Here is a 27,978-nt window from a genome sequence, read left to right on the forward strand (position 1 = left end):
GAGAACGATCAGTAAAACATTTTTAATATTACGAACTTGTATAATTAGTTTGTAAGGGCATAATAACGTATTTTATATCTCTGTTTTGTGTTTTCCGTAACTGTTCCGCAGCATTTTGCAACTGTAGGGCACAATCAGGATGGGCGCTTCCTGGTAATTGCATACATTCTTGTTCGAAAATATAGGCCAGTCCGTTGAGTAGATCCAAAAAACCCAAAGATATGGCAGCTTTTCTTAATCTATTCAGCTCCTAAGTAATTGAAAGTAAATAATAAAATGCTTAAGAATTAGTTTTTGGAGAATGTTCAATCAATCGAGCACGAATGAGAATATATTAGAACAAATGAGCATACAGGGTATAGCAAAAGTACAGAAACGGCAAAATAACTCGGCGGGAAAGCATTTTACAGAAAAATGTTAAATACAAAAGTTTCAGGATTTCTCCCTGTCTATCCGATGATGACCTGGACCCTGAATATCATTTCAAGGTCAAATGTGATTTTTCAAATGGGATAGCCAGGGAAAAATCCTCAAACTTTTGTATTTAACATTTTTCTCTAAAATGCTCTCCCGCCGAGTTATTATAACGTTCCTGTACTTTTGTTAGTTTGACCTTGTGGGGGCCCCAAGGTCAAAACAGAGGGGTCACTCAAGGTCATATCTGAACGTAAAATTTTCCGCTCTCCGTTTCTGGGGTCAAAAGTATAGTATATCCCATTTCAAAAATCACATTTGACCTTGAAATGATCTTCAAGGTCAAGGTTAATGTCAAGGTCACCATCGGACAGCCAGGGAGAAATCCTGATACTTTTATATTTAACATTTTTTTCTAAAATGCTCTCCCGCCGATTTATTCTGCCGTTCCGGAACTTTTGCTATACCTTGTATATGTATGAGCCTAGACCTGAAAATGTATATTCTACTTGATGTAGTTTTTTTAAAAATTCATTGAAAGTCCTAAATATTCTCAATAAAATTCTAAAAATGCTGAATATTTTCTCCACGTTTTTCAATATTTACAGAATTGTAATGTAATTTATCAAAAAAGTGGTATTAAAGTTATTCTTTATATTTAAGATGAACATAATTAATGTTTATGCAAAGGCAGCTGCTAGCGATTATTATCTTTCCCAATCAATGGTGTTAGGAAAAACTGAAAAGCAAAAAATTTGGAGAATTTGGCAAGAAAATTTCCCTTTTGTGCTTTTAAAAAGAATGTTCACAAACGATTAATTTCAAATTCATATTGAGAACATTCTCATTTAGTCCAGTTGCTAGAGGAGAAGGCAGCAATTCCGAAAAGCACAATTTTTTGCATGTGACTACTATCGTAATAAATAAAATAGACCCCTGACTTTGGAAACCGATGTTAAGAAAATGTAGGGGCAAACAAATTTTTCAGATTGTTGTTTACAATTATTTACTACGTCATTTTTTTCTTTTTTTAAAGAATGCAATATTTACGGATAGCATTCCCTTTTGTTTTGCTTAAAAATAAAAAAAAGAAGAGCTTTTGAGATAAATGACCTTCACAGTACTAAAGACAATAGTTCGACTTATCGTCAGTAAAAATTTGGAACTTTTTTATCAATTAACAAAAGAATTATGCCGAGTTAAAGTGAGAGGTATCAATTTTGTAGGCAGAAAACCGTGATTTTTTCAGTATTTTCATTAATAACTAAAAAATGGGATCTATTTCATTTATTTCGATAGTAGTATTTTGTTAGTAGCTGAGGAAAAAAATTGTTCTGCATGGGAATGGACCGAGAAAATTTGGGCAATGGCCGGAAAACTACAAAAAAAATCCACCTATTTCCGTTTGGTTTAAATTTTCAGTTTTCTGGCAATACCTTCAAAACAAAAAAGATCAAATTTCTGTTTCGCAAGTTATTTGTCATGAAATTCCATAACATTTCCCTATTTAATAAATGGACACTCGATATCAAATGGTACTTTTTATTTTTTGATGTAGGTACTATCTTCCTAAAGAAATCTCAAGACAATTTAGGACCATTTTGTATAAAAATTGTGATAGCAGTTGCATCTTACCACATTTTCAATTACCGTAATGTTATGTTACCAGTATAATGTTAGTCACAGTTTAAATAGCTTTAGTTATAGCTTTAAATTATAGATTCATCAAACGAAACAAAAAATATAACTAATATTACTTAATGTATACTAAATAAAATGTCAGGTAAAATATCTCAATGATGTACAATTTTAAGAAATAATTTTTAATAAAGTACCTTGTAAAACTGTTGTGTTTTTTCTGGCAATTTTCTTGCATGCCTCAATATCTTCTGTATATCCGACTGGAGCCCTGCTTGTCGAATCCAAACCACTCCGTTCTGAGAATAACTTCTCTTCTCCGTTGGTCGAACTGGAAAACTAGCAACTTGTTCAGCCGGATATGATTCAGCAGATCCTAAATTATTCAAGTCGCCTAGCCAAGGAACAGCATCAGATCCAGGTGTAAGAATAGTCAGCATTAAATTCGATTTCTTCTTTGAATCGGCCCAAGAATACACAAAACCGAACCAGTTGTCCCCTAAGTTCACTAGCGCTGCCATATCTTTCACTTTCAACGCCCCGTGTAGCAATACACAGAAAGAAGGAGCTTTACCCTCTTCATTGGTACCTTCCTCTGTCACATCTACGTCAGTTTTTAACGCCACACCTTCTTGTTTTGCAGGCGGACTAGCAGGGAGTATTAAATGTCTGCTGATAGCCATCGGAGAACCTACATCTCCTACAGAGATGAAGCCACACACTTCTATCAGTTCGGAAACGTTGAATGTTTGACAGTCAAAGTCTGTTCCCTTAGTATAAGACTGAAAAATATTAATTAATACTGGAATCAATACATGCCTATAGATATTCTAAAACACAGTCTTACCACAGGAGCTGGAGATAGAACAACTTTAGATTCTAAATTTCCGCACTTAAGAGTACCTTTAAATAACGTGTACATGTCCTCAGCAAGCTTCTGAAATAAGTTTGTAACGTTTTGTTCGTTTTGCAAATTATCGGGTACTAATATGGACCCATCGTACCCGCTTAAATCTATCAGTCTCTGGTAAAGAGGTTTCGCTAAAAAAAAAATATGTATATAAATAATATTTAGCTAGCTCTCATTCAAACAGTACACTTGATAAAATTGGGATCTGTTGCGTTGGTTATACAAACAATGTGTAGTTTTGCAGGGAATGAAAATGGCACTGGAAAAGGAATTTTCGAAGTTCTCTGATTTAAGGTGGCTAGAGATTCTTTAAGAGACATAGGGCCAACGCCTGTGCTTCCATCAGTTACTAACACAATCTGAAACAGAAAATATTCTCAAACTAAAAATACCTATTTAAAAATGCCTAAAATTATAATTCAAAACTATCCAATAATTAAGGTTTTGTTCCGAGTTAGACATAGATTGTGACACAATTATTTTTTTAATTTGTAGTGCTGCAAAATACCCAAAAAAGAAGTAAAACTAATTAAGAAATTCCACAAATGTACGTCATGAAAGATTAAGTTGAAAATGAAAATGATAGAAGTCTTATTACCAGAAATTAATTACTCAACTAAGAAGTCAATCACTAAGAAGCATAAAGTGATATCACATCAATATGATCATATCAGAAATTTTTCATTTTTAATTTATATAGTGTGCTGGTTGAAGAGGGTTACCATTCTATTAAAAATGTACATGTTTGTGGAAATCCCATGATTTCCGAAAACTGTCCGCTGCAATAACTAGGATCAAATATTTTTTTTTTAAATAGAATGCCCTATTTTTTTGTTTTACTTTTTAATTTATCCTAAATTTCTAAACTGTTTTTAAGAAAATCGAGTTTGATTGTAAATGCCAATAGGTACAAAACAATGCTTTATGTCAGAAGGCATTGAGTTAATGGCACTTAAAATATAACATATTGTTTGGACATTATCCACACTCATAACATAATGGTAGGTATCCAAATTGATAAATCAGTCATCTTACCTATGAGAACGGATGAGAATCGATAAGTTGGAAACTTGGCTATGTCTGGTGATCCTGCTGATGATCTTAGCTATTTACTAGATATTGAGGACGTAATTCAATGCTGGACAGGCCATGTAGTACACAGAGTAGTTGTGTTCCACAATATTATTAGTTAAATGGTTAATAATGTTCTATAAATTCTACAGGAATTCGAATATACAGGGTGATTCAGAACTTATCCAAAAAAAAATTCTAGATGTACAGAGGACCCTTACAAATACAATTTTGTAAAGAAAAAATCAAAAAGGGCAGTTCGAAAATGATTTAAAAATACACTTCTGTACGGCACTGGAAACTGGTCCACTGTAAAACCTGACCTAGCACAATGCGACCGGCATGGCGGTGTAATAAAAACAGACAAAAACTTTCGCAAGGAAAGAAATATGTAAATAGAATTTTATCGCACCTATTTTATATCGACAAATTCAACTGCTTTTGTTTTTATTAATTAATATAATTAATTTGTGTTTTTAAATAATAAAATCATTTGACATATCCGATGTTACAACAATTTTTCAAAATTTTGTCCACCAACGTGTAAACACATTTGGGTCAGTCTTACTCAGTTTCTACGAACTAACACAAATGTTGTCTTGCTTCACCATAAATTAAAACTACATCCATGAACTCCGAGTTGCTATACCCGCAAACCATTTTTGACACTAACTATCCATTTTTGACACTAACTACTAAAAAAACTATTGAACAGATAACAGGTAAATACTATTGCAACGACGATTGAAAAATCCGATTTCAGTATTCGGAGTCGCTGAGGCCACGTGGCTCTCCACTCGCATTGCGAATGACGCTAGAGACTACAGTTGTTCAGCTATGTAGTCGTTGAATGTACTATAACTTCAATAATTTTTTTCTCAGAAACTATATGGATTTTACAAAATTTTTTTTTACGATATTGACTCCATTTCTCATGCTGCATCTATTCCCAAATTTTTTTGGATAAGTTCTGAATCACCCTGTATATTACCTCTGATATTGTGAAGAAGTTGGGGATCAATTTGAAAAAATGTCAAAATAATTATTTGCACAAAATTTAATTAACAAGATTATTAATAATTAATTGTAACAACAAATAAATTTTACTTTTTTTATTACAAAATTGCAATTTTCTCAAAAACAGTTCAATCTAGATATAATCTAGGCATACATGAAATTCAATCAGAAATGTACGTACATTGAAATAAAAAATGAAAAAGTGGCAGTTCCATGCATTTTCCTGAGAAAAAAATGCCTGCATTTTAAATGTACCTATTTATTCCAACCTTTGTTCATCATATTATATACACAATATGTTCAAATTTAATCTGGTACCTACACCCTTATGAAATTTTGCTGCACTATGCTTTTTCAATATATTTTTATTTTGCATTTAAAACCCTCCTAGGTCTATTACAATGACCATGACAATCCATATGGGTACGCTATGATTTTTTATTCAAAGTTAATTTTCGAGAAATCATATTAATAACTTTTCGTTTGGTTAGATTTGGAATTAAATCAAAAGTATAATAAATGTATAACTTTTATACAATATACAATGGAACAAATTCTAATTTAGTTCAGTCGTTTAGGTTTTGGTATATAGTGTAATGCATTTGACAAGTATGAGTGAAGTAAAAGTGAGTTTCGTAAGATATAAGGCTTCATACATGAAATGAAATGAATGAAAAGACCATTTTGTTATGTGACATAAACATTTTTCACATTGGTTTCCTGATAGAAAAAATAGAATATAAACGCTGAACATTACTATACTGGATAGCTATTTGTAACAATGAAAGAGAGAATCAGCAGTCTGCATTTTCCCTGTCTCATGTCTCATATGAATGGTACAATTCAAAATTTAAGTCGATTTGCCCCCTATCAACTCACCACACTTCTATGACATGCTTTTGAACCCTTAATGATTTTTTAGTTAATAATAATAATAATAATATCTCTACTCCTCATTCTAACTACGAGAATTAGCCCATAAGTCAGAGACTTGTGCGGGAGAGGAGGCAGCATATTATTATTAGGCAGGCCGCATTTGCGCCCAGGAACGACTTATATTGGTAGGCCCTAACCACCATTCAGTGCAGAAATGAGGGAAACCTGGAAAACCTCATTAATTAGGGGGGTGGTCAAATGCCAACCGGTGTCAATCTCTCACATTGACCCAAGCCAACATTCTTCCACCCTACCATACCTGCACAGAGGGTGCCAATCCTCCGTACAAGCATAGCTAATCTACGGTCTACCGGCCGCGGGAATCGAACCCGGGCAGAACTTTGCACACGATTAAAGGACTGACGCCTTAAACCGTGCGGCTATCGACCGATCCCAGTTGGGAAAATATTTTCATTTCAATGCTTTTAAAAAGTGAAAAATTATATAGATAACATATAATTTACTGTTTTTCTGTCAGTTTCTTATTAATTGACAAAATTATAATTTACAGTAACTTGTATTTAATTTATATGTTAATAATTATTAGCACTCTTTTTAATATTAAAATCAAGTGCATATTACACCATTTGTTTAAATAAATTTTAAGCTGTTTGAGTGACTTTGTTGAAGGCTGCAGGATTGCGGACAAGATTGGGAGCTATTTTCCTCTTAAAGCTTTAAAAATGTACACATATTGCAGACAGTGGTTATCCCCTCGAATCTGAACTAAACTTGTTTTTGATTAGTATTATTAATATCATTTTGGATATAAAAAATTGTGCAACAAATGGATTTGACTTTTGATTTAACCAAAAGCAGCTATTTTTTAAATTAAAAAGAAGCTTAGAAGCACCTTATATTTCTTTTGCTAATTTCGGTTGAATTACATTTGAAATATGTACTTCCAATTTTGCCAAACATATTTCATGGTAATTTTTTTACTTATCTATTTAGTGTAACTACAAAATGTATTCACTTTATATGCAAAAATGTATCAAAACAAACTTTAAGCAGGCAATCGGTATTTACACTTTACGACTACTTAAAGATTGCTAAAATGATTTTTCTATACCGTCAGCAAAAAATTGTTCAGGAAACATTATTTTAGCAATCATTCCATACCCTTAAGAAGTAAAATATGTCAATAGGTTCACTAAATTTAGCAATTATTTAATGAATCCACCGATATATGAGTTTTTTTACACACTTGAACCGAAACCACAGAAAACTACATCCTAATAAAAAAGTTAAAATTTTTGATTTTAATGAAGATAAATTTTAACTAAAACAGTGTATAACTGTTTAAAATATAACTCTGAACTAAAATAAGCAAAAAATAGTATATCCTATTTAAATTTCAAGTGACCCTATAACTCGTCATCCAGTATTTCAGTACTTACCTGACACGCTGTATTGTTTCCCCATTCTCCTAAAACCATCTGATTAACACCATGTAAAGCAGTTTCAATGCAAGTTTTATCATAATCATCTATATTCTTTAATTCTGCCTTTATAGCATTGTAATCTCTCGTAAAAGGACATTTTTCCTCATACAAGGATGAAAATGCCATCTAAAAATAAATTCCATACATGATTCCGGATATTAATCTTCAATTACTAATTCGATACCAACACTCAAAAATGTATACTGTAAAATTTTTTTAAATGTTAATTCTGACATACAAAAACTATTTTGAACATTGAAATAAATAATGAAATAGCTGCCAGCTTTTTTATTGTAATTTTTATATAAATTAATAAACTAAATGAGGTTTAAACAAACATTATTTATTTTTATAAGATGGGAGGAAATAATACTATGTGATACAAGATGAAGAATATATTTTAAAAACATTTTGCAATATAGAAGAATATGTCAGACAAGGGTAATTTAATGTAGACACCGTGAAAAGATCAAGTATAATTAACAAAGGCTTCACAATGTACTAAATTTGCTTTGTTGTTGCAATGTAATCATGTCAGGGAGCATAATTAATTATTGTTAAAAAGAAATAAATATCAATTTTAAGTAACTAAATGTTCACGCTATCATTTAGAAGCTAAAGCTGCTTGGGCTGCTTTTTTTGCTTTCACTGTTTCTACGAGTTCTTTGTATCTCTTCATACACTCCTTTTTTGTTCTGTTAGGAATACACTCGGCAATCCTATCCCACCTTTCTGGAGTAGATGAAGGATAAGTTTTCAAGGCTTGTTCCAACAGTTGCTGTTCAGATGTCGTCCAGGGCAATTCTGTTTTAGTTGGCACCTTTATATCTCCGTTAGAGGACGTTTTCTTAACCCCACTCGTTGGTTTTATGTCAGCGTCTCCATTAAGGCTAACGCCATCCAACTTCTTAGATATTCCCGTTTCATCGATGTTCAAAACATTTTTCTTATCTTTTTTAAAGTTATCAAATGCTTGTTTATTTGCTACCTCTTTAAGATTATTTTTGGAAAAATCCGTATTTTGCAAATCTTTAGCCTTGGCAAGAACCAACTTTGCATTGAATTTACTATTATTCTCACTAAAAGTGCCATGTTGATTAATAAAATTTGCTACAACTTCCCACCTCTGATTTGTTCCAGCAGGAAATAAGTTTACGGCTTTCACTAACAACTGGATATTATTTTCATTCCACTCTGGCGTCATTTTAACAACTGCAGCGGTTTTGTTCTCTATAGTATTATTCTTTTGTTTAGCTGCATCGAGAACCGCCAATCGCTCTTGCTCCTCACGGACTTCGTTTTCTTTTAAGGCTTTCAGAAAAGCTGACTTCCCAATATTTTTGATGTTTCTATTAAGTTCTTCTAATTCAATTAAAGACAATCTTTCACAGATTGCCTCAACTGCTGTCATATGTGCTAAATTTTGTTCATTGCTATCTGCATAGTAATTGTTTGATTTACAAATATCACGTAGGGTTTTGCGTTCTTTCTTAATAGCCTTCTTTTGGGCTTCCCGTTCTTGTCTTTTAGCTTCAATTCTGGCTTTTTCTGCAGCTTCAGCCTGTTCTTTCGCTAATTGCATTTCCTTTAACAAACGTTCTTCTTCCTCCTTCTTTGCTTGGGCGGCACTCTGTTTTGCTCTCTTTGCAGCCAATTTCTTTTCCTTATCATCCTGCTTAAATTTGGCTATTCTAGGATCATTATTATAAGCTAAATCTACCAACTGTCGTATTCTAGACATTTCCTCTTTTTTCTTTCGAAGTCGTTCTGCTTTATTTAATTTATCTACGTATCTCCTTTCTTCTCGATCTTGGCATTTATCTTTATCTTCCTCATCTTCATAAGAATATTCACGCCATGACTTGAAATCGTACCAAAATGAATAAAAATGTTCTACTTCTTCTCTACTTGAATTAGAATTGCCTATTTTGGGAACTCTTGATTTTTCTGACCACCGAGAATTTAAATTAAAATAATAAGAAAATACTTCATAGAAATCCCTCTTCAAATCGCTAGAACTGGGTAAATTATTGTCAAATTCTGGATCTACTGAATCATAGGCCCTTCTTCGGTTAACATTACCTAGGGTTTCATATGCCATTGTTATACAAGTAAAATAATCATCATCAGCCTTAACTTCTTCTCCTAAAGCTTTTCTTTTGTCAGGATGGTGTTTCAATACCTTTTTCCTATATGCAGTTTTAATAATGTCTTCAGTTGCTTTGAATCTCAGACTACCTATCCCAAGTACTTTATAATGGTCTTGATTTTTCCATTCCTTGGGATCCAAGCTCCGCAAGTACTCAACATCATCTTCATATTCTACATTTTCAGATAACAATTCTTCCTCTTTTGGTTCCTTATTTTCTTCTTCCTTTTTTGGAACATCGACTTTCTGTACTACAACAGGATGAGGTAAAAACTGAAGTTGTGGTTCTCCACCTCCTATATTTTCGAATATAAATCTATATCGTACTGCTACAATTTTACAACTGCTATTTTTCGTTATCTTGACTTCTCCCATTTTAATGATAAACCATAACCTTCAATCTGTAGCTGAGACTTGCTATTTAACTCGGGGTTACAGACTTTTTTACAAAAACAATTAATCTCTTCTGGCACTGTTTTAATCGAAATTAATACTTATAACACTTAATACAATTTGTAAAAGAAACGGAACATCCCGCATGGCGTACGTCAAAATTGCCAAATTAAAAAGGAAAGTGACTTTTTACGTTGACATGTTGGTTAAATGATTGACAAGAGACAGGTTGAGAAACATTAAAAACATAATTTAACCAAATTATAAATAAAACAAAACATATGTACTTGGAATACTTACCAATGAAATAAATTCCAGTTTTGAGTGAATGCTAAGATGATCTAAAAAAGCATTAATTCCTATTTCAGCTAATTGTTTCCTTGTCGATTCGGTCCCATCACTAAGTTGTACCGGTCTAGTCATTGACAAAGAAACGTCTAGTAATATAACGGTTGGCATTGTACGTATACCTTTTAAGCGACTGAATTATAAATTCTATTAACTCCAACTTCTATTTTACACTTTTAATTCGTGCAAATACTGCAAATTCTTAATAATAGTTACATTATTATTGTTATCTGTCAAAGAGTTTGTCTGTGTCAAATGTTATTCCCTTCCATGATCCGTGTCCATGATCCACATACGAATAAAAACAAGGTATAAAAAAAAAGGTTGTCTAATGTCCAGTGTCTCTTGGCAATACGTATTTAGAAATATTGTAACAGTTATAAAAAGTAAATTTTTTATATGTATATTTTCCATTTTATAATATATGGGTATATTTATTGAAATATGTACATGCATCCAAGTACGTCACACGTCCTAAATTGTTCAAATTTCCACTCAACTTTCCAATCAGAATCCTCATTCATTTTATGCCGGGTCAATCTCGACCTATGTAGAAAGTCATCGAGGGGTTCTACTACCCTCCACAAGGAGCGGAGCGAAAAATAACATTTTCAACCATGGTTCCATGGTGACTAGTCTCCCTGCATGGTCTCATAATTTCCAGTGAAGTTTGCAAAGAATCTCTCAACCGCCGCCAACATGACAACGCCGTGGTTATAATTCTGTGGCCGTAACAATACTGGAGGGCGATATTGTCGGCACAGTGACCGCCGTTTTGAATTTCCGAAAATAAATAAAACTTTGGGATCGAACTTTGACCCTGGTACTTTGTACTTCTGTAACCAGGATCGAAACCTGGCCAGTATGATACCAATTCAAAGTTGCAAAGCTCTTTGCAAATCAAATACAATTTATCGTAAATCAATATTTATCAACAAATTCAAATTTTAATAATTCAGAACGTTGTTAAAAATTTTCATAAATTTTTGCGAGGGCATTGTTGCATCATAACAATTTCAACTGATTTATCTTTATTTTCAGCGCTCTTATCGGCCTCTTCCAGTTCAATGAATTTGATGATGAACAATTGAATGGAAAATTGAATTGAAATTTTGGATATAAAAATAACAAACTTTTACGGAAAATTATAGACGAGCTGAATATTATGGTGTCACAATATACGTAAAATGAATATCCGATGAATTTGAATTTGGTTGGTTGAACGATTCATTCAAATTGACATTCAATCAAATAGATTCTCTCATCCAAATCCAAATCACTCGTATAAAGGCGCTTTTAGAATAAAAAGTTAGCATTAAAAATCATCTCAAAATACTAAATGCACTTTTGTAAAAATTAAAGAAACGCCGTTCGTTTAAAATTACCGTGTTTTAACGTAATTCCTTCCTTCACATGCAAATGATGTTAGTGTCACAGAAAAAGAAAGTTTCCAGAGGACAGCAGCATCTGTGATTATTTTAGCCGTGACTAGTAGGCACTGTGTTCTGTAGGCTGGGTGATGGGTAGGCATTCATTATCATTAACAGCAATCACAAAAACCAAAATTTATTTTTGCCAAATAGTGAAAGCTGAAAATACCCATTTACTCAAAGCCCAAAATGTTTCCCTCCCATAGAGGAGATTCTCCATTGCACAACAGTTTTGCAAACGTAACTCTTATTTAAAATTTTATTTAAAAAGATATATGAATATGAAGAATTGCAGGTAACCCACAATGACAATAGTTATCGTCGTTAAATGTGTATTATTCTTCAGAATGGGTAGTGAAAGAGAAGTTTATTATATATATTTTATTTCTATTCAAAGAATACATTGTGTTGTCTAAAGTCAATATCATTAAATATTTTGTTATATACATTTTGTCCAAAATGAAGTTAATTTACAACAAAGTAATGCTTGGGAAATATAAATAAGCATGCATTTATGTGTATGTACCCTTAAAGTTATACAAGTTAATTAACAAAACAGGTATTTATACAAATAATATAAGAAATGGATTTTGGACAAAATGAGTAGTAATTATAATTTATATTATACATCTGCGAAAGGCTTATTTTTTATAATTACAACTAACAATCGCAGCACTGTTTTAAATCTATATTTAGAATTGTTAATCGGTTGTTATTTAACCCTAAGATATATTGACAAAGTATTTAAAACATTTCCGGACATTATCAATTATTAAATACCTCATTTTAATCGAGTATGGAATGTTTTTTTTTATGTATATATATAACTTGTTGCATGATGTAACGATGTTTATATATAATATGCTAAAGGCTTTCTTAGGCAAACATCCAGTAAAGTCAAACTGGAATCAGTACGATCTGCATACATATAATTTGCAAATACTTAAAACTAACTAGAACTATATTATCAATCTATTTTTAAATATAATAATTATATTGTAATATATTTTAAAAAACTGGCATTAGCCTTACAAGTTATAAAATATTTGCACAGCTATTTGCAGATTTCTGCGTAACGGGCTGGGCAATAGGAAGAAGCAAGATATCATCTGTAATCTAACTTTATTAGAACTCACTTCGTATTATACAAATCACTAGTATTCTTTGTTTAAAACAAGAGTTCTCATAGCCCAATACAACAAACAAAAATACTTTGTGATAGAGTACTTTTCTTTGTACAAACGATTATAAAAAACACAAAATCTAAGCCTAATTCTATAAAATTTTTGACTGCCAAATTTTTAATATTTAAATATATAACTTGACTAGGTATACTATATATTATTAAAATTCTATCTACAACTTTATACAATTTTGGAAATGTGAACGCTGAATGTTATTGGAATTGTTATATAAAACCTTATAAACAAGTAATGTTGCAAATCTTTATTGATTATCTGATACAAAAACCGTTTCACGTCTTGTAAAACCACATAAAAATAATTTACAAATATTCAACAAAGATTTGCCGCAACATCTAGACTCGTCATCAGCTTGAATCACAATATGCACAAGTTGATAGGTTCGATAGATACAAAAGAAATCAATGATACATGGAACACAAAGAATGTATACTACAACAACTAAATTCATGTAATTAAAACTTTGAGCAACAATAATAAAATTAATAACAAATGTACAATAAAAATAAGCATTACGTAGGTATCTAGGGGTGCAAGCACCAAATAATTGACATATTGCTGATTTGTTATACACCTTACAAATAACCGGAACCAAATACAATAATGTTTAACAAATCATAATAAGCCATACGACTTATTCATAAAGCAATCTCACACAATTGTGATTTCTCCTCAAATATCATGTCTCTAATACGTAACTGACATTTTTTGTACATTTATTTGTTCCAACTGAGTTTCCAACCTTTTAGAATATTTGCATTCTATATATGAATTTATTTTTGAATAATTTACTTATAGTTGCTAAATTTTAGTAAGAAATTGCTATTTAATAACTCCCTATTACAGGTATAAATTTTAAATTTAATAATGGTTAACAAAAGTATTTAATGAAACATAAATTCGTTAATTATATTTTCCAGAAGAAATTTGCTAATCAATTTTTTATTTATTTTTTTAAAGAATGAAGAAACCACAATGAGATTTGAATTGATAGAAAATAAACATAAAGCTTTATTTTGATTTTACCTAATTAATGAAGAAGTCTAAAATGGTATTATTTTCACAGTATTAAAATGATTTTATTTTATGATTTTGAAAAAAAAATATGTTCGTGATTTGTATAATTTTTTAAATTTAAAATAAATAAGTATTATTTAAAATGTATCTATATTTTATATACGAGGCATATCCACAAAGTAAAACCACTGAGACTCTAATGCTCAGTGTCTCGGTTCAGTTGAGAACTGTTGTTGTAGTGGCGTGTTGAAATGAGTGCCACTAGATCCCGCCAGCTGCAACGTGAGGAACATAATCTGGTTTCTCCTTGAGATGATGTAATGAATTGTACTAATATGTACAAATGGTCTCGTGAGTATAAAACTGGCAAAATGAATGTTCGTGATGAACAAAGTTCCTCAATCGTGACTGGCGAGATGGTGAACAAAATCAAAAAAATGCTTCATAGCGACTGTTGATTAACTTTGGACGAGACAAACACAGTGTCTCCACAAATCTCCAGGCCTCTTCTGCATGAATGTTCTCTGAAGGTGTTTATGAGTGGAAAAAGGTTTCCTTCTGAGGATGAGGTCCACAATGGGCCTGAGAGGCGGCGGGAGATTTTGTTGACGAAGGTATCACAAAGTGCATTGAGGTTGAAGGCAACTACATCGAAAAATACTGTTTGATGTACCTTTCTGAATATGTAAATTTTTCATAAATATACTGCCGTTTCGATTTTTTAAGAATGTAGTGGATATGCCTCGTATATGCTAAAATACTTTTTTTAAAGAAGTTGTCAATTGTATAATATATGACCTTCGGTTACCGAAAATAATTTATTTCTGGGGAAATCCAGTAGTGTGAGAGTCTTAATATGTAATGTTTGTACTGTTTAAAATGCAATCAAAATGAATTAGCTTTTGCTTACTAAACTTGGACACAGAGTATTATGATTTTTCAGTCTTATATACATTACTAGAGGCGATAATAAAAAAAAATAAGCTAACAGAATTAAATACACTCACTTTGAAACAGCTAATTATGTGACTGTTTTTGTTTTTGGTTTGAGTATGATAAAAATATAGATGGTATGTTGCAAAGTGAGGTATGTTTCATATAAAATATGGAGAAACCTGATAACAATTAAATTTGTAGTCTAGCAAATTTTCTCGTCAAAACATCAACCCAAATTAAATTGCCACACCTTTTACTTTACCTTTTTATGTACAGGGTATGAACAATGTTGGTAAAACTACATTTTTATTAGTTGGTTTGCAGTGATTTTATTGAAAAAATTAAAAATGTACTATAAGGTTATAGGAGCTGTACGTCTTGTATTTGTGTTAATTCTTTTGAAGGCACAGCCTAATAAATAATGTACCAAAGCTTCCTAGAGGAATATCAAAATATTTTTTATTACGAAAGTAAAAAATGTCTCAATTAAATCCGTTTCGCTGAATTTACTAGACTAATACAGGTGGAACAACTTTATAGCTAAAGAATATACAATCTAATCACAATGTCGCTAAATTATAACAATCTATTTTTATACGGACATCCTTACCTAACACATCCATAAGAAGCACTTATTAATCATGAGAATACTTAAATAAGTCTATCATATTGTGTCTAATACACTGCCTATACTACTCTGCTAGCGCACCCTCTAATTTTGAATCAATTTTCTCTAATTCTATATTAATATAGGGAAATCACTTTTTAATATTCACATTCATCGAACTTACAAGAAAATCTAAAAAACATGCATCTAACTACGATTTTGTAAATACTTACTATTTAGTAAATAATAGGGTAGAATAGTGAAGGCAAACAATAAAAGAACCACAGTTTACGTTGGGACGAAAATATAAGAAAAGCAATTAATAAGGTCAAGAGAAGGCACAGTTGTAAAGTTTTGTTTTATTTAAAATGCTTTTTAACTAAATATTAGAAATTATAGTTTAATTCTCAAAATTTTATTTTAAAAAATAAATATATTTATATTTTGCAAAATTTTTTAAAATGAGCAGTTAAAAAAATGAAAAGGGTTTAAAAATTTTTTGAACACTTCTTAATTTTTACTATTAAGTTAAATGTTGCTCAGATGGATCTCTTCAATAATAGTTTTTAAATTTTACCATTATTTTCTGGTATATCACGCCTCTTAGCGATACCAATAAATTTAAAATAAAACATTTGCCTACTTTTATAATTACTTCATTTTTAAAAAATGAGTTGTAAGCTGAATATTAGGGGATCGAGATAAAATCAAGTATGATCGCCAAAACTTTGTTATATACAGGGTGTTTGGTAAGTCGATGCATTCCTTGCAGGAGGTTATAGTACAAGCGATTTGTAATATATTTCCTTAATATACCATATTTCGAAAACGCTTAATTTTCGATCTACAGGGTGTTAAAGTTTTAATAAAAAATGCAAATTTATAAATATTGCGGAAACCGCTCAGAATATTTAATGAAATTTTACAGGCTTTGACAGTTAACAACAATACATATTTTATGATAAAAATATTGTTTTCAGTTTCACCAAAGGCGTGCGCACAGGCATGTGTAGGTATTGTTGAAGAAATAAATGATACACCACTGATTTTTCTTAAAATAAAAATTATTTTTGAATTCCTTGTTCAATTTGGAAGAGAAATGGTATCTTGACTGTTTTTCTTATGACGCACCGTTTCCAAGTAAAAAACAAATAAAATCAATTTATTGCATGGCGTAATCCGGTTTCAATAATTTGAAAAAAGCAGAAATTATGCCCTTAACTGCTTAACACTCAAACACTCAAAGTGACAGCTATTATTAATTTTGTCAAACAATAAACAAAAACGAGAGCACAGCCAACTTGCTAATTTCTGTTTAGATAGTGAATAGCGAATCTAAAAACTGATAAAAGTTTTTTAGACTGATGTTGTTACCTGCGAGGAATAATAATTTTTTGTAATAAAATTGGTACAAAAAAAGCGGAGTACATAATTTCTGCTATTTTTCAAATTATTGAAACCGGATTATGCCATGCAATAAATCGATTTTATTTTTTTACTCGAAAACGGTGCGTCATAAGAAAAACAGTCGAGATACCTTTTCTCTTCCAAAACATAATTTTTATTTTAAGAAAAATCAGTGGCGTATCATTTTTTTCTTTAAAAATATTCAAATACTTCCGTGTCTGTGCGCACGTCACTGGTGAAACTAAAAACAATATTTTTATCGTAAAACATGTATTGTTGTTAATTGTCAAGGCTTGCAAAATTCATTAAAATATTCTGAGCGGTTTCCGCAATATTTATAAATTTGCATTTTTATATTAAAACTATCACTCTGTAGATCAGAAACTAAGCATTTTTGGAATATGGTATATTAAGGAAATATATTACAAATCACTTGCACCATAACCTCCTGCAAGGAATGCATCGACTTACCAAACACCCTGTATATTATTTTTAATATGCTCATTTTAATTAATACCCGTTTTGTTTTTGTATTTCTCAATGAAAAAAAATCAAACTGATTTTTGAGCAGTCATATAGATGGATGATTTTAAACAATGTGGGTTTACATAAAACTGTTCATATAATACAGGGTGTTATAAAAAAGTAGGTCGAATTTTAAACTGCCACTTGTTTTGTTGAAAGTAATAGAATTTTTTTTATGCTATTTTTCGTTTATTCACAGAATGTCAAAGTTAAAATTTAAGGAAGATTTTTATTAACAACTTCGTGTTTTTTCCTTACAGATTTGTATTTCATGCTACACACTTTTTTTATTTTGGCTAAAAGTGCAAACGAAAGAAAGAGGATTGTAGCAGCCACTGTTCCTCTTCAACATTTTCCAATTTTTTTTTAGTTCAAGTGGAAATTTCTTTTACTTTGTAGTTTATGCTAAAATTATGGATAGTCGTTAAAAAAAATGTTAAATTTTGAAATATCGATTTTAGGCAGGATTTTTCTTAATATGCTAATTAAAATCGAGACTTTAATTTAGTTGCATTCACTGGTACTGATTAGAACTCACAAAACAAGGCAAATATAAAAAATCAACAATCATTTTACAAATGAAACTACATATTCTGTGTTAAGGATAAATAATAAAGTATTTTTTAAAAATTTCAAATTCTAATGATAATTTGGCTATTAAATGTAGAAATAAGTCTGTACAATACAAGGATATTTTTGTAAGGCTCAATTCATCTCATAAGAGAAATTGGAACATCATGTAAACATACAGATCAAAACTCTAGAGAAGTGAAAAAATAAATGGCTCCATCTAAGAAAAAAAAACAGTACATTTGAACTAATGGGTGCTACAATTGCTTTTGCAAAATGTGCAAAACTGGCACATGATGAAAGACTGAAAGTTTAAACCAAACGTTTAAAAAAAAACAACAAAGTTGATAAAAATTTTGAAAAAGAAAATGGAAAAGGCACAAAAAACATTATTTTCACCCTTCTGGTTTGTAACATCCTGTATGTTACTTTTTTTTTACTAAAATCACTGTTCAAAGTGTAGTAAAAAAAATGTAAATCCATTGATGACGACTGTTGAACGAAATTTATAAAACCCTGACCCTAGAACCAACACAACTTTCTTTTATTCGGAAGTTATGACGATCATACATATATTTCTGCATAAGGACTGGAGACCTATGAAATTCCACCGAGATGCGGAATAAGCATCAACTTGACTAACGTCAGTTTCATATTCAACATAAATAAAAGAATTTGATGTCTTAGAAGAAGAAACCACTGTACTGGATTCTCTTGTAAGTTAGAATCGACTTATATTGGCATGTCAGTAAAGTCGCTGGTAGGGCAGCTAGGCCCGGTAAATGTAAGAGGCAGTGTGGGGGGGTGTGGGGGATGGTGACGAGGAGGGCGGCGAAGGGGAACTGGAGGAACCGCTGCTTGTGGGCAGCGCGCTATGCCCCGACCTCTGTGGGCGCGTCCTTCCTAAACTTCGTGCTGCCACTCCGCCCTCCTCATTGTTTTCTCAGAGATATACCTTTTTGACGCTGCGGGTTGTTGCAAAGCCATCTCCTCGCCTGTAGTTGTCACCCTGCAACAACTGAATGTTACCGTTTTAGTGTCTTATTCGACAAATATCGGTCGTTGGCATGCTACAAGACAACACTGATATCGGATATTTTCAAACTCTTCAAAATTTAAAGATAAATTTCAACTTTTGAAAAATAATGAAGTTTCATAAAAATTAAGTGGACTAACAGTTAAAAAACTTTTTAAAGCAGTTTGAAAACATCTTAATAATGAGATCTAAGAAGTGTTTCTGACAACTATATACTATGAATAAATTATTTTACTATATTTATTTCACACAGTGCACACAAGAAAAAATGAGACGTAAATAGTCAAATTAATGGAATTAATGATTAATATGATTATTAAAAGAATGTGTGAATAATATGAACTAGTGTATTCTACAGTTTTTTTTTCTAATAAACAAACTGTCAGAGAAAAGCGACAATATTAGCAGACTAGTGATGGTTATATCACGAGGATTAGAGGATACTGAGCTTATTAAAATTATGAGATAATTTAACAAAATGAAGTGTGTAACAAAACAGTGTATGGTTGCTGAGTAAGGGTGATATCTAAGACTTTTAAATATCAAAAACGCCTCACTGTCGAGCCCCTACATGTTACATAACTGTGTTTATAATGCATGGTTTTAATTTTTTTAATGATAAAATACAAGGGCGAGGACCACAAATTTGTCATGGGCTCAAATATTTCTCTCGACAGCCGTCCAACAGCTTGTCAAAACTGTACTCCATGTCCAAATAAATAACGAGAAGATAGGTATATTGCAGTGTTTTAAGTCATTTCGAACAGTTTTGGTAAAATCATTTACATTTACAGACTGCTAATTTGTAAAACAAACAGTAAAAAGTCAAAATAAAATTTGTGTTTCATGACAAAATTTTCTTTTTCTATTTATGTGGATTTTTCCACAGTTTAGTCTTTACGATTGTAACATTTCTTCTCTGTTAAGTCAACAATGTCTTATGCCTAGAGACAAAAATCAACAATTTAATAAATTTCCATGAATCTAAATAAAGGAATTTATTAATTAACTTAATTTCAACGAAACATGTTTTGAACATATGTAAAAATGTTTAAAAAATTAAATCGATGACATTTTGCTTAACAAATTGACCTCTGGTCGCCATTTTAACTGGAGTAATATCAAATAAAATGTTTATGTTGCTATACAGACATGACTATCATAAAATATTAATAAAATTGCTGAATTAGTTAATTTTGAGTTGAACTGAACATAAAATTATATATGATTACAAAAAAACAACTGGAGGTGAAATACCTTTTTTTTACTAATATTACTGTCAGAAACAACTACCCGGCACCCGGCCCACAGTAACATTAGTTAAAAGTTTATTTTCGCTAGTGCAAAACATTTCTTATCTATCTTCTGCTCTATGATTATGAATCATTAATCGATAGTTTCAAATCATGACCACAGTTAAAAGAAGACGCTACAAATAAATATTAGTAGGTCACTCTTTGTCAGTAGATCCACAAAGCCAATAGACATTGACTAGTAATGACATTTAAGATATAACCTACTTTGTAGGTTAAATCTCACATTTTCTTTTTTGAGAACTTGTATCACTTACCTACTGTTAATGTGACTCGTGAACAATATTTGTTAATTCACGAAAAAAATGGAATTTTGTTACTCCTTGTTAAAAAATTTTCCTGTGATGTACCACAATTCTAAGTTGAGGCTATAACTTTATCATGTTAAATGCCATTTTATTTATTATACAGGGTGTTTAAGAAAGACTTCCTTTATATACAGTCGTAATTTTTTGTCTTATGAACTATGTCTATGTCTATCTCCTCTTGTTTTCGAGATACAGAGCGAGAAAATAAAATTTTTTAAATAGAATTTTTACGAAAATTTACAAATGGTGCGAAATATTTTTTTTGAAATTTGGTATTTTAAGGACGGGTTTTTAAGGACGCCAAATACGTCGGTCTAATTATTTTTTGGATATTTCATAGACGGCGTTAGTTATGCTACATTCCTATTACATTTTAAGTTCAAATTTTTTTAAGGTTAGGTTTTTTACCATTGAGGCTCCAATTTCTAATGTACAATTTTATTTTCTAAAAATAATGTACTCTTGTTAGAACTTCCTAGTGTGGACGGTTTTCGAGAAAAAAGGCTTTTATATCAAAATTTTAGTGATTTTTAGTGACTAGTTAGTAATGACTAATTACAGTCATTAAAATTTTGATATAAAGTTAATTAGAGTTTAAAATATTACTAAGAATGTATGTGTTGTTTACGAGACGTCCATCAATTTTTGACATAAGCCTACTTTGAGAAAAGTCACTTATTTTATATACCGTAATATTGTAAGAGTTTAATTAAAACTCATTTTTCTCGAAAACCGTCCACATTAGGAAGTTCTAACAAGAGTACATTATTTTTAGAAAATAAAATTGTACGATAGAAATTGGAGCCCGAATGGTAAAAAATTAACCTTAAAAAAATTAGAACTTAAAATGAAATAGGAATGTAGCATAACTAGCGCCCTCTATGAAATATCCAAAAAATAATTAGACCAGCGTATTCAGCATTAATATTTCAAATTTCATAACAATATTTCGCACCCTTTGGAAAATTTCGTAAAAATTCTATTTAAAAAATTTTATTTTGTCGCTCTGTATCTCGAAAACAAGAGGAGATAGATATATAGTTCATATGACAAAAAATTCTTATTTTTCGTCTTACTATCACCCCCTGTATTTACCGGTCGTCTTTCTGAAACACCCTGTATATTGTGTATATAAAATTCCATTTCACTATAACACATTGCATAGCATTATTATATGTTTTAAACTTTATTTATTTTAAGATAAATGGAGGTTTTGAAGGTAAATATTTATATAAGGATATATGTAGTTTCCATTTGAAGGAAGAAAGCAATTCTTCACTTTTGACATGTTGTTATATTACACCCTGTATATCTGCTAATATCATCTTTATTACTTGAAGTCAATAAAAAATGTGTGATTTTTTGATGATACAATTAATGAAGTGAATAAAATGATGACTGAAAAAAAACATTTTTATCTATTTTTTTTTATTTATTGTAAAAGACTTTTGCTAGTAATGTTATTTAAATATTATTTATATAGTTTATATCTAACATGCGAAATTTTTTTATACTAAACATATGTTTTTTTTTTAAGAAACTAATTCACACGACTTTTAAATTTTTATCTTAAATTTATAAAAAATATATTTTATGTTTCTATGAAAAAGAGAGAAAGATTTGGATCAGTAAGTCAAACAATACAATTTTAGAAAAGAAAATTAATTTACCTGATAATTTAAGGGTGCCTGAAACCCCAAGACTGTTTAAAATGTAGGAAAAGAAAAAAAAACAGTGATAATGTTTTTGTAATATTATTAATACTTACTAATATAACATAATTGGATTCTACACAATATACTTACTATTTTGATATTTTAAAAACTTATTTATTGACATTATTTAAAAATGTATACCTTTCCTTTGAAATATTATATTATTATCATACTGGAACTGTGAATTAATTTTGAGGGATTTACAATAGATGGCGTAACTTATGCTATATCACATCGGACTTCTTTGTATGCCGTTGTCCAATGTGAATCGTTCATTTGTACGATGGGCACAATATGCAATTGCTCAAGTAAACGCTCGCCTCTCGTTTTTCGGAGCTGTGGCTATGCTGAATGCTCATACTGGCGGGAGGTGGCACATATACAAAAAATGTTTTGACAAGTAACACAATCGTGTTTATTACCTCACATGATGATTTGCTTCTTTGCAGGTGTGTGGTTGGTACTCTTTGCATTTTACCAATATAAATGGCAACAAAAAATGTGTTTTTTTTGTCATAAATGAAGTGATTTACTTGAGATTCTATTGTTTGTAATTTCTAGTAGAGCAGTCGAGTATCGGGTGCTCAATATTCAGTGCTTGCTTAAATATATTAATGTCGGAATGAAGCTCCTTCACTTTGAGTAGTTCGTTCACGACACAAGATGATGTGCCGGAACATTTGTGTGAGTCGTTCATGAGCCATCCACCTCTATTATTATGTGTCATCTTGTTGAAGTGTAAACAACATATTTTTAGATGTTAAATTGCGAGCTAACAAAACATCAGTTTGTGCGAAGTTTTACTTTTTTAAATTCAAAGAAGACTACTTCATCGATAAAACTTGAGAGTATTGGTTTCGACGCTTTAGAAGTGGTGATTTCGATGCAGTTGACCAAAAAACGCACTAGTTACCCAAAAAAGTTTGAAGATGAGGAATTGGAAGCATTACTCGGCTAAGATTCATGTCACTTGCTGAATCATTGAATATTAATCACACAACAATTTCCAAACATTTCACCACTCGTATGATTCAAAAGCAAGGAAATTGGGTGCCATACGAATTAAAGTTGAGAGATGTTGAGCGACAATTTTTTACGTGGGAACGATTGCTTCAACGACAAAAAAGAAAGGGTTTTATGCATCATATCGTCACCGACGATGAAAAATGAATATGCTATAATCCTAAGAGTAGGAAATCATGGGGTTTGCCTGGTCGTGCATCAATATCGAGGCAAGGCAGAATATTTATGGGTCGAAGATCTGTATTTGGTGGAACCAGCTTTGTGTTGTGTACTATAAGCTGCTTCAACTGATTAAAACCGTCACTGGTGAAAACTACCAAACATAATTGGTACGTTTGAGCCATGTACTGAAGGAAAAATGAGACAATTCGAGCAAAGACACAGTAAAGTAATTTTTCAACATGATAACGCTCGACCTCATGTTGCTCATGAAGCCAAGATATATTTAGAAATGCTGAAATAGGATGTTTTACCACATCCGCCAAATTCACCAGATATTGCTCCATTGGATTACTAGTTTCAATCCATGAATCACGGTCTGGCTAAGCTGTGCTTCCAATCTTACGATGATAGATTGGATCGATTGGTGGATAGTTGTTCTTTCGACACAGAATCCGTATGCTGCCAGAAAGATGGAAAATTAATGTACGCAATTTTTCACAATAATGCCTTGAATTTACAAAAGCATCCCTCAAAATTTACAGTCTTAGTTTTGTAAAAATATTTTGTCAAATCAACTGTATTCCAAAAAAAAAAAAATTAAAATAATATTTCAAAGTTAAGGCACGAATATTTACTTTAACCAATTTTTTTTAAATCTTTTAATCAGTCTGTAATACATAACATACACTTGTATTACAAGCATGACAGTTAGAAAAGCAATTTATTGGAAAAAAATTACCTGATGGGATCGCAGAGTGCCGAAATTGTCCCGACCTCTATAATTGTCACGGCCGTTATAGCCAGCATCAGTCTGAAATTGGAAGAGGGTTTCAGCGTTGTTCTGATGTGGCCCCTTACGTAGTGTATTCTTTGGCGAGTGTAGCTTGGGTGGAGGCTGAGGTACCAGAACTGGTTCCGCGTATGTCACCTCTTCTTGTGGAAGTAATTTTGGCTCAGCTGCTATCCGACTGAAATAAATGAAGTTGTTAGTGAATAGAAGATTTTTTTTTCAAAATAAATATAAATTCATAGTAATCTGATAAATTTGAAATAGGTACTTTTCAAAAACGTTTGATTTATAAAAATATTTATTATATACTCACCTATTCATATTTTGCCGTTGTTCAAAATATTCGTATTCAGTATCCGGATATGGTAAGTTGTCGTCTTCGTCTTTGTGGCACTTTCTGCCACAAAGATATCCGGCGAAGAAGCCTACAACTAAGGCGGATACAGATCCAGCCACCACAGCCATAATAAGCGTCTCGACAGAATAATGCGCAGGTAAAGTGTCTGCGGCAGTTACAGCAGGCCCTGTAAAATAAAATTGATCAAAAATCTATTTTAAATGTACTAATTTATATTTTAAGATTGTACTAATAGTTGTGGTACTTACCACTACTTTCATATGGTTTATCTTGAATGATATTAATGACTTGCCCGTCGGGCAAATCTTTGGTTGGATGATCAGGATTGTACTTGGGCTGACTTGAACTTAAGCCCCCGACTGAACCAGCGTCTTTTCCCAATTTGGGTGGGGGACATGCCGTGTGTTCCCCTGTTGCGACGCTCTGGAAGAAGTAGCTTTCTTCACCCCATCTTCCCGATCCTTTGGATCTGCACTTGCCTTGGACCTTGTCCCAGGCGCAGTAAGGATCTTGGAGAGCTACACATTCACTGGAAAGCAGAAAAATTGATTTTAGTACAATTTCGGAGCTACTCACATTTCTCTGCTAAAAATATTTCGTTCACTCACCTGCAACTGGATATTTTATTGCTGTCGCATCTATGAACTCTCAACGACTGCACTTCGGTGTCTGACACGACAATCAGTCTTGTTTCTTCCTTTCCACCAGTTCGACCCTTCATTATCTTGACCGTACGAACGGGAACGTGTGCAGGAAAAACCTGAATTTCTTCTACAACCACCGGTCGTACCCCGTGACGGGAGTCGGCTGATAATCCATTGACAGCTTTAATAACTTTTCCATTGTCTATTAGAAATAAATATTATTTACTATTATTCAGTTGGAAATATTTGATTAAAGGTTCTACCTGTTCCAATAAAGAGAACGTCATAGGTTTTCCCTCCAGGTACTTTTACTTGTGGATCCACTGCTATTTGTGTAAAGCGGTAACTGAAAAGAAATATACATGCATATAACAACTTTTTTTTGTGTTGTAATATATATGGTGCATGGTTCAGGCTTTAATCAAGAAACTTTATCAGGAACAAATTATTTTAAGAAAAATTTTTTATATGAACTGTCATTCGCTTCGTTTTTGAGATACAGGATGTTAAAATATTACATTTTCGGAAAAGTATACCATTTTGAATAATAATTATTCTGTTCTTTTTAATCTGATATGTCAATATTCCATTTTCGAGTTACAATTACATATTAAATTTAAAATTAAGCTAATTTTAGAATGGGGTGTATAAATAACTCTTCTCTGTCTTTCTATTACTACATAAAAGAAGAAGGATAGCGGTGTGAGATTTTAACTGAACTTCCTATTAACAGATGGTACAATTAAGTCATAATCTTGCTCTAGTACATATCAATTGTCCACCAAATTCGTTTCGCTTTTAATTTTTTTTTTAAATTTCCAATTAACTATTTCACAAAAAATGAAAAAACGCGGGTTAAATTTGTTATTTTATTATATCATAATATCTGAAAGAAGAGAACAAGACAAACATAAGAAATTAATACTAAATTTTATTATGTGTACGAACCTTATTGTGTGTACACTTTAAACTCTTTTAATAAGAGGTAACTGAATTTGAAGGAAAATTTGTAATTAACTTTTTGCAGTTTACAATGGGCTTGTTAAGCGTATTATTTTAATTTATGTTTAGAAAGTAAACATTATAGTAAGATAATGTGCGAAATATTGAAAATTTTGCTAAAAATTTTTCAAAATAATTAAAACGGAGTTCGGGAAAACGCTCGGAGGCCATGTTGTGACGTCATGCCACTCGTTAGGTTAGATACTGTGGAAGTAGACAAAAAAAACAAACAAATTTAAAGTATCAATCCTAAATTAAAAGAAAAACGTCATTACAAATCTTGATAACGAAAAAAGATTGATTTATTTGTTAAGCTAGTTCGTCACACAAGAGAAATTAGGAAATTAAAGAACAGTAAGTGGGGCAATATCACTTATTAAAAGAACTGCAATATCTGGTAAACCAAACCTTAAATCAAAATTTTGCAAAATAAAAATAAAAGAAAAAACAATTCCAACTAAAGACCAATCATTTCTACCGTAAACATGTCAAACAGTCAGTACACTACAACCCCCTTTTTCTTCGGTCGCACTCCGTTTTTTTTTGTGTCAGTACTGCATAATACAGAGTGTTCTGTCCATCAGGAAACTTCGGGAGGCGGTTCCACGGATTAAAATAATAGCAGTATGTAATGACAATTTTTTTGGAATTGTCAATTGTTTGCAAGTTACAGCTTACATTACAGTTTAATTTTTCTTTTTAAATAACTTATTTAATTCAAGTTCTATTACTCTCCCATTTGGCACACCCACTAAGTAGATGAAGCTCTATTGGACCAGTTAGAGAAAAGTTTCATTATGCGTCGCTAAAGGGCACTTTACCTAGAACTCAGAATTTGTTTGGTTCATAACTTTTTTCTATAGCTAGACATCACAGAAATTTAAACATTATTGAAAAGAAAAATAATATCAGAAAAAATTGTGTACTCTTAATTCAAGTCGATAAATGTTACCCGTTTAACAGCAAATCGCTATTAAAGCGTTATTAAATATCAAATTTTTGATAATTCTTTCTGCAATTAATCAAGTTGCCATGCTGTAATACCATCTCTTGTAAACACCGGCTTCGTGAGTAAATAAAATATTATTAGTAAATTCATTATCCTCGGCTTATTTTTCCGCAATATACATAGCCGAAAAAAAATTATTATGGTGAAAAATCAAACATACCTGCTTTAAACAATTTTTATTATAATTCGTAACACCAAAATTACTGATGATATTTATTTGAAGCATGGCAACTTGATTAATTACAGAAATAATTATCAAAAATTTGATGTTTAATAACACTTTAATAGCGATTAATAGCGATTTCCTGGTAAAGGGTTATATTTATCGGCTTAAACAAAGAGTACATCATTTTTTCTGATATTGTTCCTCTTTTGAATAGGTAATATTTAAATTTCTGTGATGTCTAGCAAGAGAAAAAAGTTATGGACAAAACACATTTTGAGTTCTAGCTAAAGTGCCCTCTAGCGGTGCACAATGAAACTTTTCTCTGACTGGTCCAATAGAGCTTCATCTACTTGGTGGATGTGCGAAATGAGAGACTAATAGGACTTGAATTGAAGTTATTTAAATAGAAAATAAAAAAATTGAACTTTGACAAGCTG

The 27,978-nt window shown here is 31.4% G+C and overlaps 3 protein-coding genes across 3 annotated transcripts in view; all 3 read right to left on the minus strand.

Moving 5' to 3' along the window:
• Positions 1-7: 7 nt before the first annotated feature.
• LOC108907063 (integrator complex subunit 14) lies at positions 8-10,562 on the minus strand. The gene is made up of 6 exons (XM_018710579.2): positions 10,274-10,562; positions 7,387-7,557; positions 3,150-3,321; positions 2,900-3,093; positions 2,250-2,834; positions 8-250 (listed from the first exon to the last, which is right to left on the minus strand). Exons 1-6 carry the CDS (start codon positions 10,430-10,432, stop codon positions 29-31), a joined length of 1,503 nt encoding a protein of 500 aa, XP_018566095.1. The 5' UTR covers positions 10,433-10,562; the 3' UTR covers positions 8-28.
• Positions 7,812-10,164, minus strand: LOC108907062 (dnaJ homolog subfamily C member 2). Its single transcript, XM_018710578.1, has one exon. The coding sequence runs from the start codon at positions 9,953-9,955 to the stop codon at positions 8,036-8,038; it is 1,920 nt and encodes a 639-aa protein (XP_018566094.1). The 5' UTR covers positions 9,956-10,164; the 3' UTR covers positions 7,812-8,035.
• An 8,410-nt stretch (positions 10,563-18,972) lies between the features above and the next one.
• Positions 18,973-27,978, minus strand: part of LOC108907066 (semaphorin-1A) — a 151,034-nt gene continuing 142,028 nt past the window's right edge. The window contains exons 7-13 of the mRNA XM_018710583.1: positions 25,628-25,710; positions 25,329-25,566; positions 24,969-25,249; positions 24,676-24,886; positions 24,312-24,540; positions 22,343-22,374; positions 18,973-19,033 (exon numbers count right to left, since the gene is read on the minus strand). Of these exons, the coding sequence (XP_018566099.1) occupies positions 22,351-22,374; positions 24,312-24,540; positions 24,676-24,886; positions 24,969-25,249; positions 25,329-25,566; positions 25,628-25,710 (1,066 nt within the window). The 3' untranslated portion in view covers positions 18,973-19,033; positions 22,343-22,350. The remainder of the gene's footprint in view (positions 19,034-22,342; positions 22,375-24,311; positions 24,541-24,675; positions 24,887-24,968; positions 25,250-25,328; positions 25,567-25,627; positions 25,711-27,978) is intronic.

This window comes from Anoplophora glabripennis, unplaced genomic scaffold (genome assembly GCF_000390285.2).
Source record: "Anoplophora glabripennis isolate ALB-LARVAE unplaced genomic scaffold, Agla_2.0 scaffold218, whole genome shotgun sequence".
Taxonomy (NCBI): domain Eukaryota; kingdom Metazoa; phylum Arthropoda; class Insecta; order Coleoptera; family Cerambycidae; genus Anoplophora; species Anoplophora glabripennis.

Coding starts and splice junctions, on each gene's coding strand:
- LOC108907062 (XM_018710578.1), bottom strand. CDS start 9,955: ATGGGAGAAGTCAAGATAACGAAAAATAGCAGTTGTAAAATTGTAGCA.
- LOC108907063 (XM_018710579.2), bottom strand. CDS start 10,432: ATGCCAACCGTTATATTACTAGACGTTTCTTTGTCAATGACTAGACCG. Junction 7,558..10,273: donor AACTGGAATTTATTTCATTG/GTAAGTATTCCA, acceptor ATTTATTTTTAG/ATGGCATTTTCATCCTTGTA. Junction 2,835..2,899: donor TTCTATCTCCAGCTCCTGTG/GTAAGACTGTGT, acceptor AATATTTTTCAG/TCTTATACTAAGGGAACAGA.